The sequence below is a fragment of the Asparagus officinalis genome, chromosome 1 (genome assembly GCF_001876935.1).
Source record: "Asparagus officinalis chromosome 1, Aspof.V1, whole genome shotgun sequence".
Classification (NCBI taxonomy): domain Eukaryota; kingdom Viridiplantae; phylum Streptophyta; class Magnoliopsida; order Asparagales; family Asparagaceae; genus Asparagus; species Asparagus officinalis.
Genome location: NC_033794.1, coordinates 114895519 through 114915362, shown reverse-complemented (window position 1 = coordinate 114915362; position 19844 = coordinate 114895519). Strand labels below are relative to the sequence as shown.

At 39.2% G+C, this 19844-nt stretch overlaps 1 protein-coding gene and 1 long non-coding RNA gene across 3 annotated transcripts; one reads left to right on the top strand and one right to left on the bottom strand.

The window, feature by feature from the left end:
• Positions 1288-16917, top strand: LOC109829098 (2-hydroxyacyl-CoA lyase). Its single transcript, XM_020396192.1, has 3 exons — positions 1288-1387; positions 3168-4205; positions 16273-16917. Exons 1-3 carry the CDS (start codon positions 1319-1321, stop codon positions 16585-16587), a joined length of 1422 nt encoding a protein of 473 aa, XP_020251781.1. The 5' UTR covers positions 1288-1318; the 3' UTR covers positions 16588-16917.
• On the bottom strand, positions 18034-19796 carry LOC109829097. Of its 2 annotated transcripts, XR_002243972.1 has the most exons (4): positions 19537-19796; positions 19144-19262; positions 18947-19033; positions 18034-18380 (listed from the first exon to the last, which is right to left on the bottom strand). It is a non-coding gene; the product is annotated as an uncharacterized LOC109829097 (long non-coding RNA). The 2 variants fall into 2 exon arrangements; XR_002243971.1 differs by having other exon boundaries at positions 19144-19790.

The window sequence follows — 19844 nt, the reverse complement described above, 5'->3', positions numbered from 1 at the left end:
TTCCGCGGTGCACCGCATCCGAATCGCATAGGGATGCAGAGTAACAAGCGCCAGGGAGTCAAGGGACGAGCTATTTTGCATCAAGGCCCTCCAACTTTATTTTCGCTACAAATTTCTATTCGTCGGCTTTTGGTTTTTTCTTCTCCGCTGGAGTAAGGTCGTATGTTATCAATCACTATTATCACTTACTTCAGTAATGATATGAAAACTACAAAATAAAAGTGTTCAGATTATTAGACCTTTTTTGTTATTTTTCCTTAAAGATTCTTCCAACCTATTCACATTTTTTAAAACCTTTATCTCATGTGATTGAACATGCAATGATTTCTCTTAAAGTGCTTCCATTATGATGTTGAGAATCATGCATAGTCTTTGTTAATATTTTCATTGTTCTATGTTGTATCCTTCCACTTCCTCTCCCATAAAAGTTGACAAAACGGTGATAAATTGCAAAGCCAATTTCAGAAACTCCTATGGAATTTTGGAGAGTTTTGCACTGTACCATTATAGAGTTTGTAAAATCCAAAAAAGACCTTTGAAAATTTCAAAAATTATTTCTTTGGAAGATGTAAACAGAGGCTGAACAATGGGAATTTATCATTAATGAAGATTAAAAATATTCTTTTAAAAAAAGAGGGGATGAAAAATAAGAGTACTCATGAAACTTTACTTGCAATCTAACACAAATGTAGATTTTTTTTATCACTGACAAGTTAAACTTCACGGTGTATAGCAAAGTGAGACAAGTTGCGGGGTTTTGTGGATTTCCCAAACATTGTTTTCATCGGTTTGTTTTTCAACGAGGCCCAAAGTTCAGGGTGTTTTTTGAAATTCACCCTTAGAACATTGTGTACGAGATTCATCATCTACAATTATGAAAAAGTAGCTGCTCGCACAATACAGAAACAGCGTCAGCATCCACTGCTCCGCGGAGCACTATAAAATAGCCAAAACCCCCCACCCCAAATCCTCACTCCCCCCGAAAACCCTCAACCTAATCAACCTCCACCCACCATCAATGGCGACCTCTCCCCTCGCCAAATCGACGCGCCGTACCCTCGTCGCCCGCTCCGCTACGCCGCGGCGAAGTGACGGCGACATGTTCGGCGTCGGTCGGATGCCCCGTCACCGTCCGTCGCCGACTCACTAGCGGTGGCCGCCGGCGTCCGATCATCGAGCGTTCCACAACGACAGTCAGCGGGGTTACGCTGGCACCGCCTACGGCTACCTATCGCGGAGCTCCAGGTGTCCTTCCTCACCGTCTGCCGGCCCCGGCTGCAAGTCGCACGGTCGCCGGAACTTGCCAACGCTCAGGCGAATGGCTTGGCCGGCGGTGATGATCTCGGGATCTTGCGATCAGAGGGATTTTGGGAGAGGAGATTTCCAGGTAAAAGATAAAGGTGCAATCTGTTCTTTAGTTACTACCAACGTTTTTAAATGTTTGTGAATTATTGGGAAATATGAGAATTATACACTGGTCAGTAGTTGGATTGATTTTTTTCGTGGAGAACATAAGCAAAAAGAATGATGGGGAGTGAAATTTATTTGAAAGAGATAAAGGAAGAATGTTAATTAGAGAAATATGTTATGGATACCAAGATTGAAGCCGTAAGCTTAGGGCAATAAATCTACTAGAACTAGCACACTTAAAAACTGATGGCATCTAAAAGAAGAAATTGTGGCGAACTCAGCAGTCCAGGTTCAAATCTAATGAGAATCTGAAATTGGAAGTGGTCCTAATTAGCTACCAAAAAGATACTATAAATTGTGGCTAGAATGAAAAATTAGGATTTGTACCCCTTTGACATTTAGGCGTATGCATTAGAGTCATAATGCTTTCTGGTGGTCAAAGTAATCCAGTTAAAGATAGCTTCTCACACCTACTACAATTTTTTGGAAAAAAGTCCTTAATTATTCAGGTTGTACGTATAAATTGTCATAGCTTGATTACCAGTGTGTGAGCGATCATTTCTGTTAACTAATCTGGAATCTGGATTATTGGGATATTCGTGAGTTATGCACTAATTATTGGGTGGTGGGTACTGTACTACTGTTAGTTGTTGAAATAAATTGTAGCTATATTTTATGTGTGATTGTGGCTTCAGTTTATTATACTTGTATAGATTAGGAGTGCCAAAAATTATTGGAACCAAAGTTTCCAATAATGAGAGAATCAGAAGTCACCAAAAGGTTTGATTTCGAGAAAGAATTTTGGTTCAAAACATATTTATGAATATCCAAGTTTGTAGCCAATAGACTTAGACAAGAAATATACTAAAACTAGAAAAGGAAAAATTTGATCGTACCTAAAAGTTCGTTACAACTAAGCAGGCTATTGGAAGACGAGATTGGAAAGGAGTTCTAGTTAACTAACAAAAGTTACCAAAACTAGTAAAGAAAATAGAGAATCAGAGACTTTACCCTATTACAAGTGCTTAAAATTTAGGTAGTGTTATGATTGTACACAGCAAACTCTGTTTCTCTCTGTAGCTTAAAAGTGAGAGGTAATAGGTTTATTTCGATATGGAGCGGAAGATATGCTGCATTTTTTTTTTTGGGGATCAAACTGAAGGTAGGTCAATGCATCCAGCTCTACATCACATACTCGTATTCAGAATTGAAAAATCCATGAATGAGTTATGTCTATTTAATATCATCTTCGTTTTCTAATTCATAGATTAAGATTTGTCATATTACTACTTACTTGGAATATTTGTACAATTCCCAAAAGTTAATTCTCTTTTTCATATGAAATAGCTTAACCTTTCTTTATTTTCGAGTCAAATTTAATAAAATTCTTTATGACTGACGTGGTTTCCCTTGACAAATTTATCTCACACTTCACACCTCTTTACTGTTCACTTAGTTTAAAGAAAAAAGTATTGTGGGTTTGAGATTATTTTGCTTTGTAAACTATTCATAATTTTTTGAATTTTCAAACGACAAAATGCGTATTATTGTATGAGATGTTAAGGTTTTGGTCTACTTATCTTATGTTTTCTGTACTGAAGAAATTAAATTTAGCAATTTTACACACCACATCGTAGTTTCTTAAAAGTTTTATGGTACTTTTATTGCTTTGGAATGCTTTTCTATAATTTCCCTCTTTCTGAATTTTAATCCTGACCAGTTAACATTATCACCAAACTTGTGAGTTATGATTGCAGGAACTGGATCAGATTGTGGCGGTGAAGCCCTTTGTGAAACTCGCAGCAAAAGCCACTGACATCTCTCAAATTCCACGATTGGTCTTCGAAGTTATAAACAATGCCATATCCGGTCGGCCTGGTGGTTGCTATTTGGACCTCCCATCTGACGTCTTACACCAGAAAATATCGGAAGCAGATGCTACTAGGCTTTTAGCAGAGTCGCAATTTCCAAGGATTCAAGAATGTAGAGTTTCAGAAAACCAAGATATCCAATCAGCTGTTTCTTTGCTTAGGAAGGCAGAGAGGCCTTTGATTGTATTTGGAAAAGGCGCAGCATATGCTCGGGCAGAGAATGCCTTAAAGAAATTAATCGATATTACGGGAATTCCTTTTCTTCCAACTCCCATGGGAAAAGGATTGGTTCCGGATACTCATGAGCTAGCTGCAACCGCTGCTCGATCTTTAGCTATTGGCCAGTGTGATGTTGCCTTAGTTGTTGGTGCACGTCTTAATTGGTTGTTACACTTTGGTGAGCCTCCTAAATGGTCTAAAGATGTGAAGTTTATATTAGTTGATATATCTAAGGAAGAGATTGATCTTCGGAAGCCTCACTTGGGCTTGGTAGGTGATGCACAACAAGTTCTTGATATGATCAATGTGGAGATTAAGGACAATCCTTTCAGTTTTGGGAAGTCTCATCCTTGGGTTGAGGCCATAAGTAAGAAGGTAAAGGATAATGTGGCAAAGATGGAGGCACAGTTGGCAAAGGAAGTGGTGCCTTTCAATTTCTTTACACCAATGAAGATTATAAGAGACGCAATTCTTGCAGAAGGGAGTCCTGCTCCAGTACTGGTGTCAGAGGGTGCAAACACAATGGATGTTGGGAGAGCGGTATTGATTCAAAATGAGCCGAGGACGAGGTTGGATGCAGGAACTTGGGGGACTATGGGGGTTGGTTTAGGGTACTGCGTTGCAGCTGCAGTTGCTTCACCAGGGAGATTGGTTGTTGCGGTTGAAGGGGATTCGGGTTTTGGGTTTAGTGCCATGGAGGTTGAGGTAAGTTGCAAATTTTTCCTATTATGTGTATGATTTCTTGTTAATTAATTGATGTTAAATATTTTTGGTTTTCATACTTTATATTCATGGGATTGAGGACCAGCTGTATCAATTTCTTATATGTTTAAATTTTTTTATTTGGGACAATGCATAACTAGCATAAGAGTAAAATGGCTAAGACTTTAGAGATATTTTGCCATTCTAGGTTGTTTGAATCATCATATGCAAATCTGTCAAAAACATGCCATTGTTTGCGTCAAAAGTTGGTTTTGTTATGGAATTCATTATATCTTCGGTCGATTACAACAAATTCAAAAGAGATAGTCTTTTTGTAAGACTTCTTTTACACAACAAAAGGAAAATTATAACTTTTTAGAAACAAACGCAGGATCGTTGTTTGGATCGCTGCTTGCGTGGGATCTTTGCCTGTGCCGGGAGCGCTTTGACTCGTGGACCACCAAATCACAGATTCTGATTGAACCGTGAGGGGTTTAATGATTCTTGCTTCGTTCATCGAAGTAAGAATTTGAAGCGAATATCTTATCGATGTAAGATGTTCACTCTTCTAAAGATCAAGTCAGAGCTTAGATCTCTAGGAATCGCCAAAAGCTTCTTGAAGATGTTTGTGAAGAAGGAAGACTCTCTCTTTTGCTCTAATTCACCAAAAGCTTAAGCCTTTTCTGCTCTAATAATGCTCTCTAATCAGCCCTCTTTGATGCTCTCTGTCCTTTGCTTCGTGTTTAGGGAGGTATTTATAGGGGTTTCAGTGCACCACAGTTGAAACGGGGGCGAAATAACTGACCGATTGATTTCTCTTTGGCCGCTGCAGTCTACACTGCCGCGGCTATTGGCGAAGATGGGAATTTGAGACGATCCTAACTGTTTAAAGGTTTGATCGTTCAATTTGTGGACCTCTCGTTCATGGAACGAATCGAGAGGGGATTTTGGCTTTGGTCCTAACTGTTTAAAGGTTTGACCAAGATGGGAATTTGAGACGATCCTAACTGTTTAAAGGTTTGATCGTTCAATTTGTGGACCTCTCGTTCATGGAACGAATCGAGAGGGGATTTTGGCTTTGGTCCTAACTGTTTAAAGGTTTGACCAAGATGGGAATTTGAGACGATCCTAACTGTTTAAAGGTTTGATCGTTCAATTTGTGGACCTCTCGTTCATGGAACGAATCGAGAGGGGATTTTGGCTTTGGTCCTAACTGTTTAAAGGTTTGACCAAGATGGGAATTTGAGACGATCCTAACTGTTTAAAGGTTTGATCGTTCAATTTGTGGACCTCTCGTTCATGGAACGAATCGAGAGGGGATTTTGGCTTTGGTCCTAACTGTTTAAAGGTTTGACCAAGATGGGAATTTGAGACGATCCTAACTGTTTAAAGGTTTGATCGTTCAATTTGTGGACCTCTCGTTCATGGAACGAATCGAGAGGGGATTTTGGCTTTGGTCCTAACTGTTTAAAGGTTTGACCAAGATGGGAATTTGAGACGATCCTAACTGTTTAAAGGTTTGATCGTTCAATTTGTGGACCTCTCGTTCATGGAACGAATCGAGAGGGGATTTTGGCTTTGGTCCTAACTGTTTAAAGGTTTGACCAAGATGGGAATTTGAGACGATCCTAACTGTTTAAAGGTTTGATCGTTCAATTTGTGGACCTCTCGTTCATGGAACGAATCGAGAGGGGATTTTGGCTTTGGTCCTAACTGTTTAAAGGTTTGACCAAGATGGGAATTTGAGACGATCCTAACTGTTTAAAGGTTTGATCGTTCAATTTGTGGACCTCTCGTTCATGGAACGAATCGAGAGGGGATTTTGGCTTTGGTCCTAACTGTTTAAAGGTTTGACCAAGATGGGAATTTGAGACGATCCTAACTGTTTAAAGGTTTGATCGTTCAATTTGTGGACCTCTCGTTCATGGAACGAATCGAGAGGGGATTTTGGCTTTGGTCCTAACTGTTTAAAGGTTTGACCAAGATGGGAATTTGAGACGATCCTAACTGTTTAAAGGTTTGATCGTTCAATTTGTGGACCTCTCGTTCATGGAACGAATCGAGAGGGGATTTTGGCTTTGGTCCTAACTGTTTAAAGGTTTGACCAAGATGGGAATTTGAGACGATCCTAACTGTTTAAAGGTTTGATCGTTCAATTTGTGGACCTCTCGTTCATGGAACGAATCGAGAGGGGATTTTGGCTTTGGTCCTAACTGTTTAAAGGTTTGACCAAGATGGGAATTTGAGACGATCCTAACTGTTTAAAGGTTTGATCGTTCAATTTGTGGACCTCTCGTTCATGGAACGAATCGAGAGGGGATTTTGGCTTTGGTCCTAACTGTTTAAAGGTTTGACCAAGATGGGAATTTGAGACGATCCTAACTGTTTAAAGGTTTGATCGTTCAATTTGTGGACCTCTCGTTCATGGAACGAATCGAGAGGGGATTTTGGCTTTGGTCCTAACTGTTTAAAGGTTTGACCAAGATGGGAATTTGAGACGATCCTAACTGTTTAAAGGTTTGATCGTTCAATTTGTGGACCTCTCGTTCATGGAACGAATCGAGAGGGGATTTTGGCTTTGGTCCTAACTGTTTAAAGGTTTGACCAAGATGGGAATTTGAGACGATCCTAACTGTTTAAAGGTTTGATCGTTCAATTTGTGGACCTCTCGTTCATGGAACGAATCGAGAGGGGATTTTGGCTTTGGTCCTAACTGTTTAAAGGTTTGACCAAGATGGGAATTTGAGACGATCCTAACTGTTTAAAGGTTTGATCGTTCAATTTGTGGACCTCTCGTTCATGGAACGAATCGAGAGGGGATTTTGGCTTTGGTCCTAACTGTTTAAAGGTTTGACCAAGATGGGAATTTGAGACGATCCTAACTGTTTAAAGGTTTGATCGTTCAATTTGTGGACCTCTCGTTCATGGAACGAATCGAGAGGGGATTTTGGCTTTGGTCCTAACTGTTTAAAGGTTTGACCAAGATGGGAATTTGAGACGATCCTAACTGTTTAAAGGTTTGATCGTTCAATTTGTGGACCTCTCGTTCATGGAACGAATCGAGAGGGGATTTTGGCTTTGGTCCTAACTGTTTAAAGGTTTGACCAAGATGGGAATTTGAGACGATCCTAACTGTTTAAAGGTTTGATCGTTCAATTTGTGGACCTCTCGTTCATGGAACGAATCGAGAGGGGATTTTGGCTTTGGTCCTAACTGTTTAAAGGTTTGACCAAGATGGGAATTTGAGACGATCCTAACTGTTTAAAGGTTTGATCGTTCAATTTGTGGACCTCTCGTTCATGGAACGAATCGAGAGGGGATTTTGGCTTTGGTCCTAACTGTTTAAAGGTTTGACCAAGATGGGAATTTGAGACGATCCTAACTGTTTAAAGGTTTGATCGTTCAATTTGTGGACCTCTCGTTCATGGAACGAATCGAGAGGGGATTTTGGCTTTGGTCCTAACTGTTTAAAGGTTTGACCAAGATGGGAATTTGAGACGATCCTAACTGTTTAAAGGTTTGATCGTTCAATTTGTGGACCTCTCGTTCATGGAACGAATCGAGAGGGGATTTTGGCTTTGGTCCTAACTGTTTAAAGGTTTGACCAAGATGGGAATTTGAGACGATCCTAACTGTTTAAAGGTTTGATCGTTCAATTTGTGGACCTCTCGTTCATGGAACGAATCGAGAGGGGATTTTGGCTTTGGTCCTAACTGTTTAAAGGTTTGACCAAGATGGGAATTTGAGACGATCCTAACTGTTTAAAGGTTTGATCGTTCAATTTGTGGACCTCTCGTTCATGGAACGAATCGAGAGGGGATTTTGGCTTTGGTCCTAACTGTTTAAAGGTTTGACCAAGATGGGAATTTGAGACGATCCTAACTGTTTAAAGGTTTGATCGTTCAATTTGTGGACCTCTCGTTCATGGAACGAATCGAGAGGGGATTTTGGCTTTGGTCCTAACTGTTTAAAGGTTTGACCAAGATGGGAATTTGAGACGATCCTAACTGTTTAAAGGTTTGATCGTTCAATTTGTGGACCTCTCGTTCATGGAAGGAATCGAGAGGGGATTTTGGTTTTGGTCCTAACTGTTTAAAGGTTTGACCAAGATGGGAATTTGAGACGATCCTAACTGTTTAAAGGTTTGATCGTTCAATTTGTAGACCTCTCGTTCATGGAACGAATCGAGAGGAGATTTTGGCTTTGGTCCTAACTGTTTAAAGGTTTGACCAAAATGGGAATTTGAGACGATCCTAACTGTTTAAAGGTTTGATCGTTCAATTTGTGGACCTCTCGTTCATGGAACGAATCGAGAGGGGATTTTGGTTTTGGTCCTAACTGTTTAAAGGTTTGACCAAGATGGGAATTTGAGACGATCCTAACTGTTTAAAGGTTTGATCGTTCAATTTGTGGACCTCTCGTTCATGGAACGAATCGAGAGGGGATTTTGGCTTTGGTCCTAACTGTTTAAAGGTTTGACCAAGATGGGAATTTGAGACGATCCTAACTGTTTAAAGGTTTGATCGTTCAATTTGTGGACCTCTCGTTCATGGAACGAATCGAGAGGGGATTTTGGCTTTGGTCCTAACTGTTTAAAGGTTTGACCAAATATGAGTTTTGTGAGGGAAGATTGATCTAAAAAAGTGATCGAATCTCATCTCAGCAAAAGAGTATTCAGAAATCACCGTGGGGATGTAGTGTTTATCACCTTGTTTGTAATGATCGGGTTATCCCTAAGAAAATTACATATAGCATTCTTTCGAGAACTTCCCGTTACATGAACCATCCACCCCCAGCTTCCTTTGTGAAACTGGGTCTATCATTATATTCAGCTGCATGATCAGGTTATCCTTAAGAGTACTATACATGACGCTCTCCAGGAATTTCCCGTGAAAGAAAGGAAATAGTTTAGACTCATATACCTGTTGGAGTATCGAGGAGCAGTTTATACTCGTATACTCTTCGGAGTGTGAGGAAACAGTTTATACTCGTGTACCCAATAGAGTTGGGGAAAACAGTTTATACTCGTGTGTCTTTACTCGACCTCTTTCGCCGTTATGACGCCGGAGTCAATTAATGCTTGGATTTTATTTTTGAGTCCGAAGCAAATCTCAGTGGGATGAAGAACCCTTCTGTGGTACGCACAGTAGTTTGGATCCGTAATCCTCTTAGCTCCATCCTGATCTTTAATAGGTGGTAGCTCGATTTTGTCATTGGCGAGGAGGTATTCCAAGATGGCTGGAGCTTCATCATCTTCGAAAGAATACTCCTTTTGAAACCTCGGATCGGGAGTCGCGTTCCCAGTGATTGTAGATGTCGTCGGTTGGCTTCTCTCAGCTTTCTTTCTTTTAAGAAAGTGTTCAGCTTGTTCACCGCGCATTTTCAAATCTTTCCAAGTTTTGGATGGTACGACCCCCAGAGCTTCCAGGACATCGATAGAGAGATTATTGTGGCATGTTTGTAGAATGAACTCCTCTGTAACAGGATCTCTGCAATTCATTGCCTTGTTACGGAAGCGCTTGACAAAATTGTCAACTGACTCTTCGTCTTTTTGTTTTTCATCCAGAAGGGTTTCGATTGACACTTCGGTGTCATCATCGAAGAAGTTGCTGAGGAACAAATTTTCTATGTCATCCCAGCAATTGATGCTCCCTGGCTTGAGCCGTCGGTACCAATCGAAGGCCGACCCGCGAAGGGTGCCAACGAATGACCGGACCATTAAAGCCTCATTTCCGAAGATCATACTCAAATGAGACTTGAAATAAATCAAGTGCTGAATAGGCGAGTTCTTCCCGTCAAACGGTGTGAAGTTAATCATGTTGAATTTTGCCGGGTACGGTATTGAATTCCATTCTCTTGGATAGGGACATGGAATACCCGTCTTTTTCACTTCTTGAGCCGTCATCAAAGCGTTGATTTTGTTTTCAAGCTCTTTCATTTTCTCATCATCGTCTATGTCTTCATTTGAAGGACGTTGAGGAGAATGAGTTAGACCACCCCCTGTAAGAGGTGCCATTGAACCACCCCCAATATCGTTATTGGGAGGGTGTGTTAAACCACCCCCAGCGTTATTGCTATTGGGAGGTGTATCAGCAAAGATGACTTCATCCACTTCTGGATCACTATCATCTGCCACATTCTGAGTGTGGCGGCTGGATTCAGCTCGCTGACTGGACTCAGGAGGTTGAGGTTGTTGAGTTAGCAACTCTCTCATTTGTTGAATAGCTAACTCCATCTCTGTCTTCACCTCAGCTCTGATTTCATCACGTTGCTTCGCTAGAGCTTCTTGAAACATTTGAGCAAATTGATCAGAAGTGATTGTGAACAATTCTTTGGTTTGTCCCGTGCTAGACATTGTATCATCAGAAGCAATGGCTGAACAAGTGTCTAAGAATTCATCCTCCGAGGACATTCCTTCTTGCATTCTTTTGTAATCTCTGCGTCTAATGGCTCCTAATTGGAGTCGAGACATCCTTTGAGCAATTCTTGGATTGACTTTTCCTCTCGGGGAAAAGTCGGGATTTGAGTTACTTGAATGCCGCTTAGATTTTCTTTTATCAGCCACGTTGGTGGTGACTTCAGGGAATTCATCATCTTGGACAGCTGATCTTATAAGTCGTGCACAGGAACAATGAGAATGAATAGTTCTTTTTCGAAATTTATTCACACCTCCAATTTGATAATACGATTCATTGGTATGATTGCCAAAAAATCGTATCGTTTGTTGGCATGACCTCCCAGGTATGACGATGTCTTTTGGTGAATGCGTCTTCTTCTGAGAGTGTAAAACCTTGTTGACATTCTCAGGACAATTTATTATTGCCTTTAAACGATCCAAGGTTATGTCGGGAGTCGCACGTTTAGAACCACCCCCTTGTGGGTATGGAGTCTTAACGGGCTCCGAATGCTGATTTTGCACAACTCCAGTTTTTGGAATCCAAACTTGGCAGAATTTCGGCGGTTCTTTGGTCATCGTTTCCTTCTCCCTTTCTCGTCTTTGTTGTGAGAGAGCACGGGCAAGAGCTGCGTTTGCACGACGCTTTTGTATACGTTCTTTGAGGGTCGAACGAGCCCTTTTGACAATAGTCCATTCCTCCGTCGTGAATTTAGCAGAGACATGAGTGATTGGTCATTGGGACAACTGAACAACTCGATGCCTCCTCGACTCTAAGTCCGCATGATAACGAACCCCGTCGGTTTGTTCCAAAGCTGCGTTTGCACGACGCTTTTGTATACGTTCTTTGAGGGTCGAACGAGCCCTTTTGACGAGTGTCCATTCCTCCATCGTGAATTGTGCAGAAACGTGAGTAGTTTGTCGTTGCGTTGAACAAACCACTTGTTGTTTTCTCGACTCTAAGTCCGCGTAATAACGAACTCCGTCGGTTTGTTCAAATGCCTTAACTATTTGGCGAGCACGGCGCTGACGTTGTCTCTGACGAGCCCTCTTCGTCAGTGCCGGTGGGCTTTGATTCGATGACTCTTTAACTAGATAAGAGTCATTGTGAGCAGAGGTGTTGCGAGTAAAATTCTTAGCAACAATCCGGAGAGAGTCTTCATTTTGTGCCTTCTTTGGCATGTAGGTCTTCCTTAATTGTGAGATCCTCTTGTATTTACGAGACAATGAAGATCTTGGAGAGGATGATGAGAGATATTCCTCAAACTTGGTTTGGTCAAATTCGTATTCGACCATGGATTCAACTAGAATCTTGATCGGCTGCGACACGACGGTCTCGGCAGCGAGACCGTTGGCTCCCACTGTGGTCGCCAGTTTGTTTGCGTCAAAAGTTGGTTTTGTTATGGAATTCATTATATCTTCGGTCGATTACAACAAATTCAAAAGAGATAGTCTTTTTATAAGACTTCTTTTACACAACAAAAGAAAAATTACAACTTTTTAGAAACAAACGCAGGATCGTTGTTTGGATCGCTGCTTGCGTGGGATCTTTGCCTGTGCCGGGAGCGCTTTGACTCGTGGACCACCAAATCACAGATTCTGATTGAACCGTGAGGGGTTTAATGTTCCTTCGTTTATCGAAGTAAAGATTTGAAAGCGAATATCTTATCGATGTAAGATGTTCACTCTTCTAAAGATCAAGTCAGAGCTTAGATCTCTAGGAATCGCCAAAAGCTTCTTGAAGATGTTTGTGAAGAAGGAAGACTCTCTCTTTTGCTCTAATTCACCAAAAGCTTAAGCCTTTTCTGCTCTAATAATGCTCTCTAATCAGCCCTCTTTGATGCTCTCTGTCCTTTGCTTCGTGTTTAGGGAGGTATTTATAGGGGTTTCAGTGCACCACAGTTGAAACGGGGGCGAAATAACTGACCGATTGATTTCTCTTTGGCCGCTGCAGTCTACACTGCCGCGGCTATTGGCGCGGCAGTATAGGCTGCCGCGGCCAAAGAGGCGGTTATCAGCACGTTCCATCGTGTTGCCGCGCCTTAGCCGCGGCACCTTGGACTGCCGCGCCTTGGCCGCGGCACCATTGGCTGCCGCGCCTTGGCCGCGGCACCCTGGACTGCCGCGCCTTAGCCGCGGCACCTTGTCCTGCCGCGCTGCGTTGTGTTGCCTGACGATGTGTATATTGTTCCTCCATGTTGTTTCGAGTGGTACTTGTATGTCTGTAAGCATTTTTTTTAACGCCTACAGCCATATGTCAGGATGTGCAGAAGGGCTCAATGTTATATTGAGAAGGCAAATTACCATAATTTTATGACAGCTTGACCTTGTCCCTCGAATAATCTATATAAGGGCATGGCGTTACCCTGAGACATCTACCTTTATTTCTTATTCAGTTTTAGTAGTGGAGCTGGCCCTTAAGGACCTAGACTGTGAATGAGTCTCTACATAGAAAACAAGAAAAGGTTAAGACAGCAAATTGGTCCCCTCAAGGACATAATTTACTGACCAAATTTCTAATCTAAGGGTGTGTTTGGCAACACCTAAAACTGGGCTAGGCTCAGTTCTAGCCCAGTTCTGATATTTTCCTGATTGACGAAAAACAGGCCACAAATGGCCCATTTTTCCTCCAGAAAAAAGCTCTTTAAATTGATTCTTTGTTGAACCACCTCCTACCTGGTTTGATTTTAGTCTAGTTTAGGATAAAAATGAGCCAGGACTGATCCTGGGCCGTTTTTTCATGGGTTGCCAACCACAACCCTAAAGATATCCAAGTTGTTGAAATCAACTTTTAAGTCCAGCATTCTGTGTGGTTGATGCAAGTAACACCTTATTGTTTTCTGGAATCAATCAAAGCACACTTATGAAATGGAAATAAGAACCACCTTATCATGTTTGTATAATCGTATGCACCACGTGAAACCATATTCTGCATGCTTGTTTTACAAGTATTATGTACAGTACATGTAGCACATATTTGGGGTGTGTCCCTATTCAGTACATGTAGTACGCATATGGGACCTGGGACACAACCACAGAGAGACACAAATACATATTGGATGTGTATACAAGCTTCAGTTCATGAATTTGCTACATAGGATCCATATGTGACTAGGATGCTGATTTTGAATAATTTCCTGCATGCTGCACCAGAGCATGTATGGTAATGTTCAATAATAAGCTCCTTTGAATTTGTGAGTTCTTATATAGGTTTGAATTAGTGCCCAAATAATCCATGATTACACTGGCAGGGAGTGAAGGTGAAAACTTCTATTCTATAATATTATATGAAGCACACCCTACATACCAGTGGAAAATGCTCTTCTTCGTCCATTTTATAAAAACTAGTATCAAGCAGGTGCAACGAAAACTAGTATAGTGCACGTGCATTGCACATGGATGTATTTGTTTTATGTTTAGGATTTTTCTCATGGACAGTTAGGTGATAAAATGATTCAAAGAAAAAAAAAAAGATTTAAAATAAAGCATTTTGAAAAAAGTTTTAAGTGTTTGCGTAAGATGTACGTAAATTTAGAAGTGAAAATTGACAGAAATTAGGATATATCTTAATTTTTACAACTTCAGGATTACATATTTAGCAATCAATGTTTACGATAGTTTTTGTATTGAAATACTGCTGTATTCAGAGTATTATCTTATTTGTTATTAGTAAATGATTATTAATAATTTTAGAAATAATGATTTTTATAAAGGAGCAAAAAGAAACTCATGTCTTAATTATGTAGCTGATCGGTTTGAGGCTAAAATTATCCTATATTAGTTTTTAATTATAATTAATTAATAATTTAAGTAATAGCTAAGTTAATTTAATATACGGTTTTTCTATAGAGTGCCCTTGGGCACTCTATAAGAGAGGAGAGAGATAGAGAGAAATGAATGAAGAGAGGATCCCAATGCAAATCAGGGGGTCCCCCTCCTCATTCATTTCTCTCTATCTCTCTCCTCTCTTATAGAGTGCCCAAGGGCACTCTATAGAAAAACCGTTTAATATATTATTATTATTATAACAACATATTCTTATTAGTTTCTCTAAAAATGTTGGTAGGATAAAATGGAATGATGAAAACAAATTAAAAAGTATATTAACAATTTTACGAGGTCCCAAATCTATTCATCTTTTCTTTTACCTCTGTTTTCATCTTTGATTAGAAAATTTTGGTTTGTTGTTAATCTTTGAAACTGAATGTTGATATGATTGACGAAGAATGATTTGATCTCTTGCATTGGCGATCTGTTTTAGCTTCCTAATTCTTATATTATAATGTTTTATTGAAATTCATGAAACTAAAAGTAGCTGTTCATTCAGTGAAATTATGCAAACAACTTGTTAATTATAAATCTGCATGCTGCACCAGAGCATGTATGGTAATGTTCAATAATAAGATCCTTTGAATTTACGAATTCTTATGTAGGGAGTGAAGTTGAGAACTTTTATTCTATAATATTATATGAAACACACCTTACATACCAACGGAAAATGCTCTTCTTCATCCATTTTACAAAGATGGAAGCACATTTTTAATGCAGGATACCTGCAGCATATTTAGACTGCCATTTGTTTTATCTAGTAACATTAGAATGCCAAAACATCATTTCCAAGACTTCTTTCACTAAAATGGGCTGAGCACAATAAGTTAAAAAAGTGCCTGAAAATCCTTATCAAAAGTTTAGTACCATATGTCAACTTTATTATTAGCTATGAACCCTCACAATTGGGTAGAAATGAAGTTGCTTTAGAATGTAGCGAGGCAATATAGCATCCAAGGCCTACTACCTTATTTATCGTGCAGTCTGTGTACAAGGTACAAATGGTTCCAGTGGCTTCTTTTGCGAACTTTTGAGTTTGTATTAAACACGAGTAACAAATAGTACAGAGTACAGATCAGCCTCCCTATCCCCAATTAATCCCCTGAATCCCTGATGAGGAGCAGTCCTACAAATTACAGTTTTGATAAGTTTCTCTAAATAGAAGACACAGCGAGTTTTGACGTAGAGACTTGCATTCATCTGTCACAAGCCAAGAATCTAAAGTTGCAGCCCTAAAAATGCCAGAAATTAAGGTTGAACTCTCTGCTGGTTGTGTTAGTTAGATCTATATTTCTTCTGTATTCAAACGGGGTATATTTATTTAGATTATGGTACTGAAATATAATTTAAGGATCATTCTCTATATTCATGCTCACCGTTTCATAACATAGCAAGAAAATTAGCTCAAGTGCCTAGGGTGCTGACTTGGAAACAACTTCAGTAAAGGCACTGAAGTATATCACGTCATTGCCAAGCTCTTCCATTAGGATACCCAGAACAGCCTTGCCGTATTTTAAACCTATTGGTTATATCTGCAAACTTCAGTGCAAATTTGAGTACATGTCAACTTAGGTAATAATAAATACATGCTCTGCATTTCACATGCATTTCCTTTTAAATCTTTCCACCACTTCTAATTGTAGTAAACAAGTGCGCCAACTACCATAAGGATATCAATGCTCATAAGGCTTAATTGTGTACTTTACCAGTTGTTACTCGTATCATTTTATGCCTAACACATCTGCAGTAATTTTATCCCTTGCATATTACAGTACCATAAAAAACTTTATTTTAGCTTGTTTATGATCAAGTATTTATCAAGTAATTCCCTTTACAAACTCTTAACAGACATTGGTGAGATATCAATTGCCTGTTATCGTGATCGTCTTTAATAATGGCGGTGTATATGGAGGTGATCGAAGAAACTCCGATGAAATAACTGGGCCTTATAAGGATGACCCAGCCCCGACTTCTTTTGTTCCTGAGGCAGCATATCACACAATGATGGAAGCTTTCGGAGGCAAAGGTTATCTCGCCAGTAACCCTCGAGAATTAAAGTCAGCTCTTTCAGAATCATTCTCTGCGAAAAAACCAGCTGTGATAAATGTTATTGTTGATCCTTATGCTGGTGCTGAGAGCGGAAGGTTGCAGCATAAGAATTGATTCCGGCTACATCCAAATTTCAACATACTTGGCTGCTCTATAATGTTGTCGGGCAAGCAGAATAACTTTGAAATAAGAGAGTTACTATTTGTATTTAAGCTGAGAAACGTTTCATTTGGAACTGCAGTGTTTCAAGTATATATGTAGTTCCAACGTTAAACAGACATATTTTCTCGTGTTTGCAATGTTTATATTTGTTAGTAAGTTTCGAGATACTGGTTGTAGAACACATTGTTGAGTGGACTGCGTAACGCAGCAACACAATGTAATTGGAGCAGTGAGACATGTTGGATTTAAATATCAAAAGACTGTTCGGAAAAGATTTTTTTTTTCATGGTTTAATCAAGTCTCCATTATTTATTTTCACATAATTCTCATGAGTTGGAACTTACTCTTTTTTTTTTTTTTTGACATTATTCTTGTCTGTCTAGACTTTCGAACTAGTCCAGAGCAGAGATAAAGACGTATAGGGAAATTCTTCTCCCGTTCCCTAAAAAACATCATCAGCAAATTTTTTTATAAAATTGCGAGAAATTTCTTCCTCCTCATTATAGGTGACTTTCAGTTGCTGTGGTCTATGAATCATCCCTGAAGTGCTTCAACGTGATTACCTTTTTAGACCAACAGATTCTTTTAATTTTCCAATTTTTTTTTCTATATTATCCACTTCGTATTTATTGTAATTTGATATAGTTGTTGCATAACATACAACAATAGAATCACGTGCCACACAATCAAGTCATGTATGTTTTTGTACGGACAAATTTTCAAAACCAACCTTTTTGATTTTTTATTTGTAAAAAACGACCCATTTTTAAAATATTTGTAAAAACCGACCTGGTTTCAGCCTCAGCACTGAAACCAGGTCGGTTTTTGAAAATTTTTTTCCGAAACTTCACGGGAGTTGAACTCCCGTGAAGTTTAGCAGCTTTTAATTAAGCTGCTAAACTTCACGAGAGTTCAACTCCCGTGAAGTTTCACAGTTCAAATTTTTTTTTAACTGTGAAACTTCACGGGAGTTGAACTCCCGTGAAGTTTAGCAACTTAATTAAAAGCTGCTAAACTTCACGGGAGTTCAACTCCCGTGAAGTTTCGGAAACTTTTTTTTAAAAACCGACCTGGTTTCAGCGCTGAGGCTGAAACCAGGTCGGTTTTTGCAAATAAAACTGAAATAGGTCGTTTTTTACAAATAAAAAACCAAAAGAGTTGGTTTTGAAAATTTGTCCGTTTTTGTACAGGGACGTTATACGCTTCTAACTCCATTTTATTCACCAAAGTTGATGTGGACATCAGGAATCTGAACCCCATTCTATTCACCAAAATTAGTGGCTGCTTGAATGAATATTCATCATCTGAATTGCTATTTCATTGAAATATTGTCTTGACAAGAGGTTGAAAAGGTCTTACAGATTAACCGAACAACCATATACAGAAAAGACAAAGAAGAACAGGGTTAAAATCACATTTTCATTGAATACTGGAGACGTACATCAATTTCTCATTTACAACGAACTACAAAATGTGTCATTCTCTTATCCTTTATTCTCTATCTGCTTGCTTGCTCCTGTACTTTCTTACTGTAATTCATTTAGCCTCTGAATGCAATGAGCTTGGGGAGATTTTTCTCTTACTCCAAAAAATAATTTCGACTCCAATTGAAGGGCGAATCACCAGGAAAGTGATATATTTTAGTTTGAATTTGCTGCTGCTGTTGTTGCTGCTGTTGTTTCCGTTGTTGTTGCTGTATGCATAGGGATAGTGGATTCATAAACTCTATCTGTCGCCTTCTTAACCTGTAAAACAGTAAAAGACTAAAATTAAATTGGCACAGTATAAGGTAATTGCAATATAATCATGATATGTATTTTTTTCCTAATTATGTATACCATAAATCCATTTTGACTTTCAAACATTAACATAAGCAATTTGGTTATATGTGTGCATCTGATATATATACACAACTTGGATACCTCGATGTTTATGGAAACTTATATGAACTTGATTACAGAATGTTTTCTGTTTTTACTTATCAGGAATTGTAACAAATGCAGGTTACCAACCAAAAACACAATTTCTAGATGCAAAGGAAAATGGTTACAAATTCTTTGTGTTCGCATAAAAGGAGGTAAAAAAAAAGAATATTTTATTAATTAGAAACAAACATGTTTTTTATGTCCTTACGAAAATAATTGGATGAATTCGCCGGCAATTGTACTCTGCCGATGTATTACTAAGTTATGTGAATAATTACAGAATAAGAAAACTCAAAGAATAGAAATGTGAAAGTTGCCATGGTATTGTATCCACAAAATAAATTTGGTATTATTACAGTTGAAGTTATAGCATAACAGAAAATTACCTCTTTGTCCCAGTCCGCTCGAAGCGTAGTTACTGAAAGGAGGAAAGGTTGAGCAAATAGTGCACATGTGATTCCTGTCCAAAGACCCTGTTCATCACATTAAGAAACTATCAGACCGCCTAAAATATAATTTTCAGACAAAAATTTATTAAAATGTTTGGAAAAAAACTGGACAGAAATTCATAAGAAGAGTCCACCTTTGTTTCAAGATGGAGAACAAAAGTCAAGACAACAGAAATTGGAATCCCCACAAGGTAGTAAGACGCAAGATTAATTAAAGCACAGATCTTTTGCCAACCACACCCTCTAGTGATGCCTAATCAAGCAATGAAACATTATGCAACGATTTGCCAGCACTGATCAAAGCAAATCTCAATCCCATCGCTACAACGTTCATATTATTTTGTGAAATCCTTTGTGTAGATGTAATTGGTTCGTGTATATATAAAGATAATCAATCTAATACTTTTAGAAGAGAATATAACAGTTATCAAATTGTACAAAATGACAGGTATTTGTTCGCTTGCCGCAGAGATAAGCTAAACAGAGAGGAAAATCAAATAAAACCAATAAAGAATGTAAGGCAATACTTAAAGAAGGTTATTTCTGAACTCGAGGGCGGGGAGCGGAGCGGCGGCGAGTTCCGGCGACGAGGTCGGGCGGAGGAGAGGAGGGGGGCTCTGAGTTTTTTTTTTTTGTTTTTGAAAAAGGGGGGGCTCTGGGATCTGGTTTGAAATGAGAATAGGGGGACAGGCACTTTTGGCATGGTTTTTGAATAGAGGGCCGAGATCTTTTTAGGGTTATGAATGGCCGACTCAGATTGTGCATTCTTTAAATGCACTGAGCCTCTTTTGGTTCATATTACCATATATGTATATATTAATAAATAAATAAATAT

Excerpts from the sequence above, each read along its gene's own strand:
- LOC109829098 (XM_020396192.1), top strand. The coding sequence starts at position 1,319 with ATGGCTTGGCCGGCGGTGATGATCTCGGGATCTTGCGATCAGAGGGAT. Across the intron at positions 1,388-3,167 it reads TTGGGAGAGGAGATTTCCAG|GAACTGGATCAGATTGTGGC; the intron begins GTAAAAGATAAA and ends TTATGATTGCAG. Across the intron at positions 4,206-16,272 it reads TTAGTGCCATGGAGGTTGAG|ACATTGGTGAGATATCAATT; the intron begins GTAAGTTGCAAA and ends AACTCTTAACAG.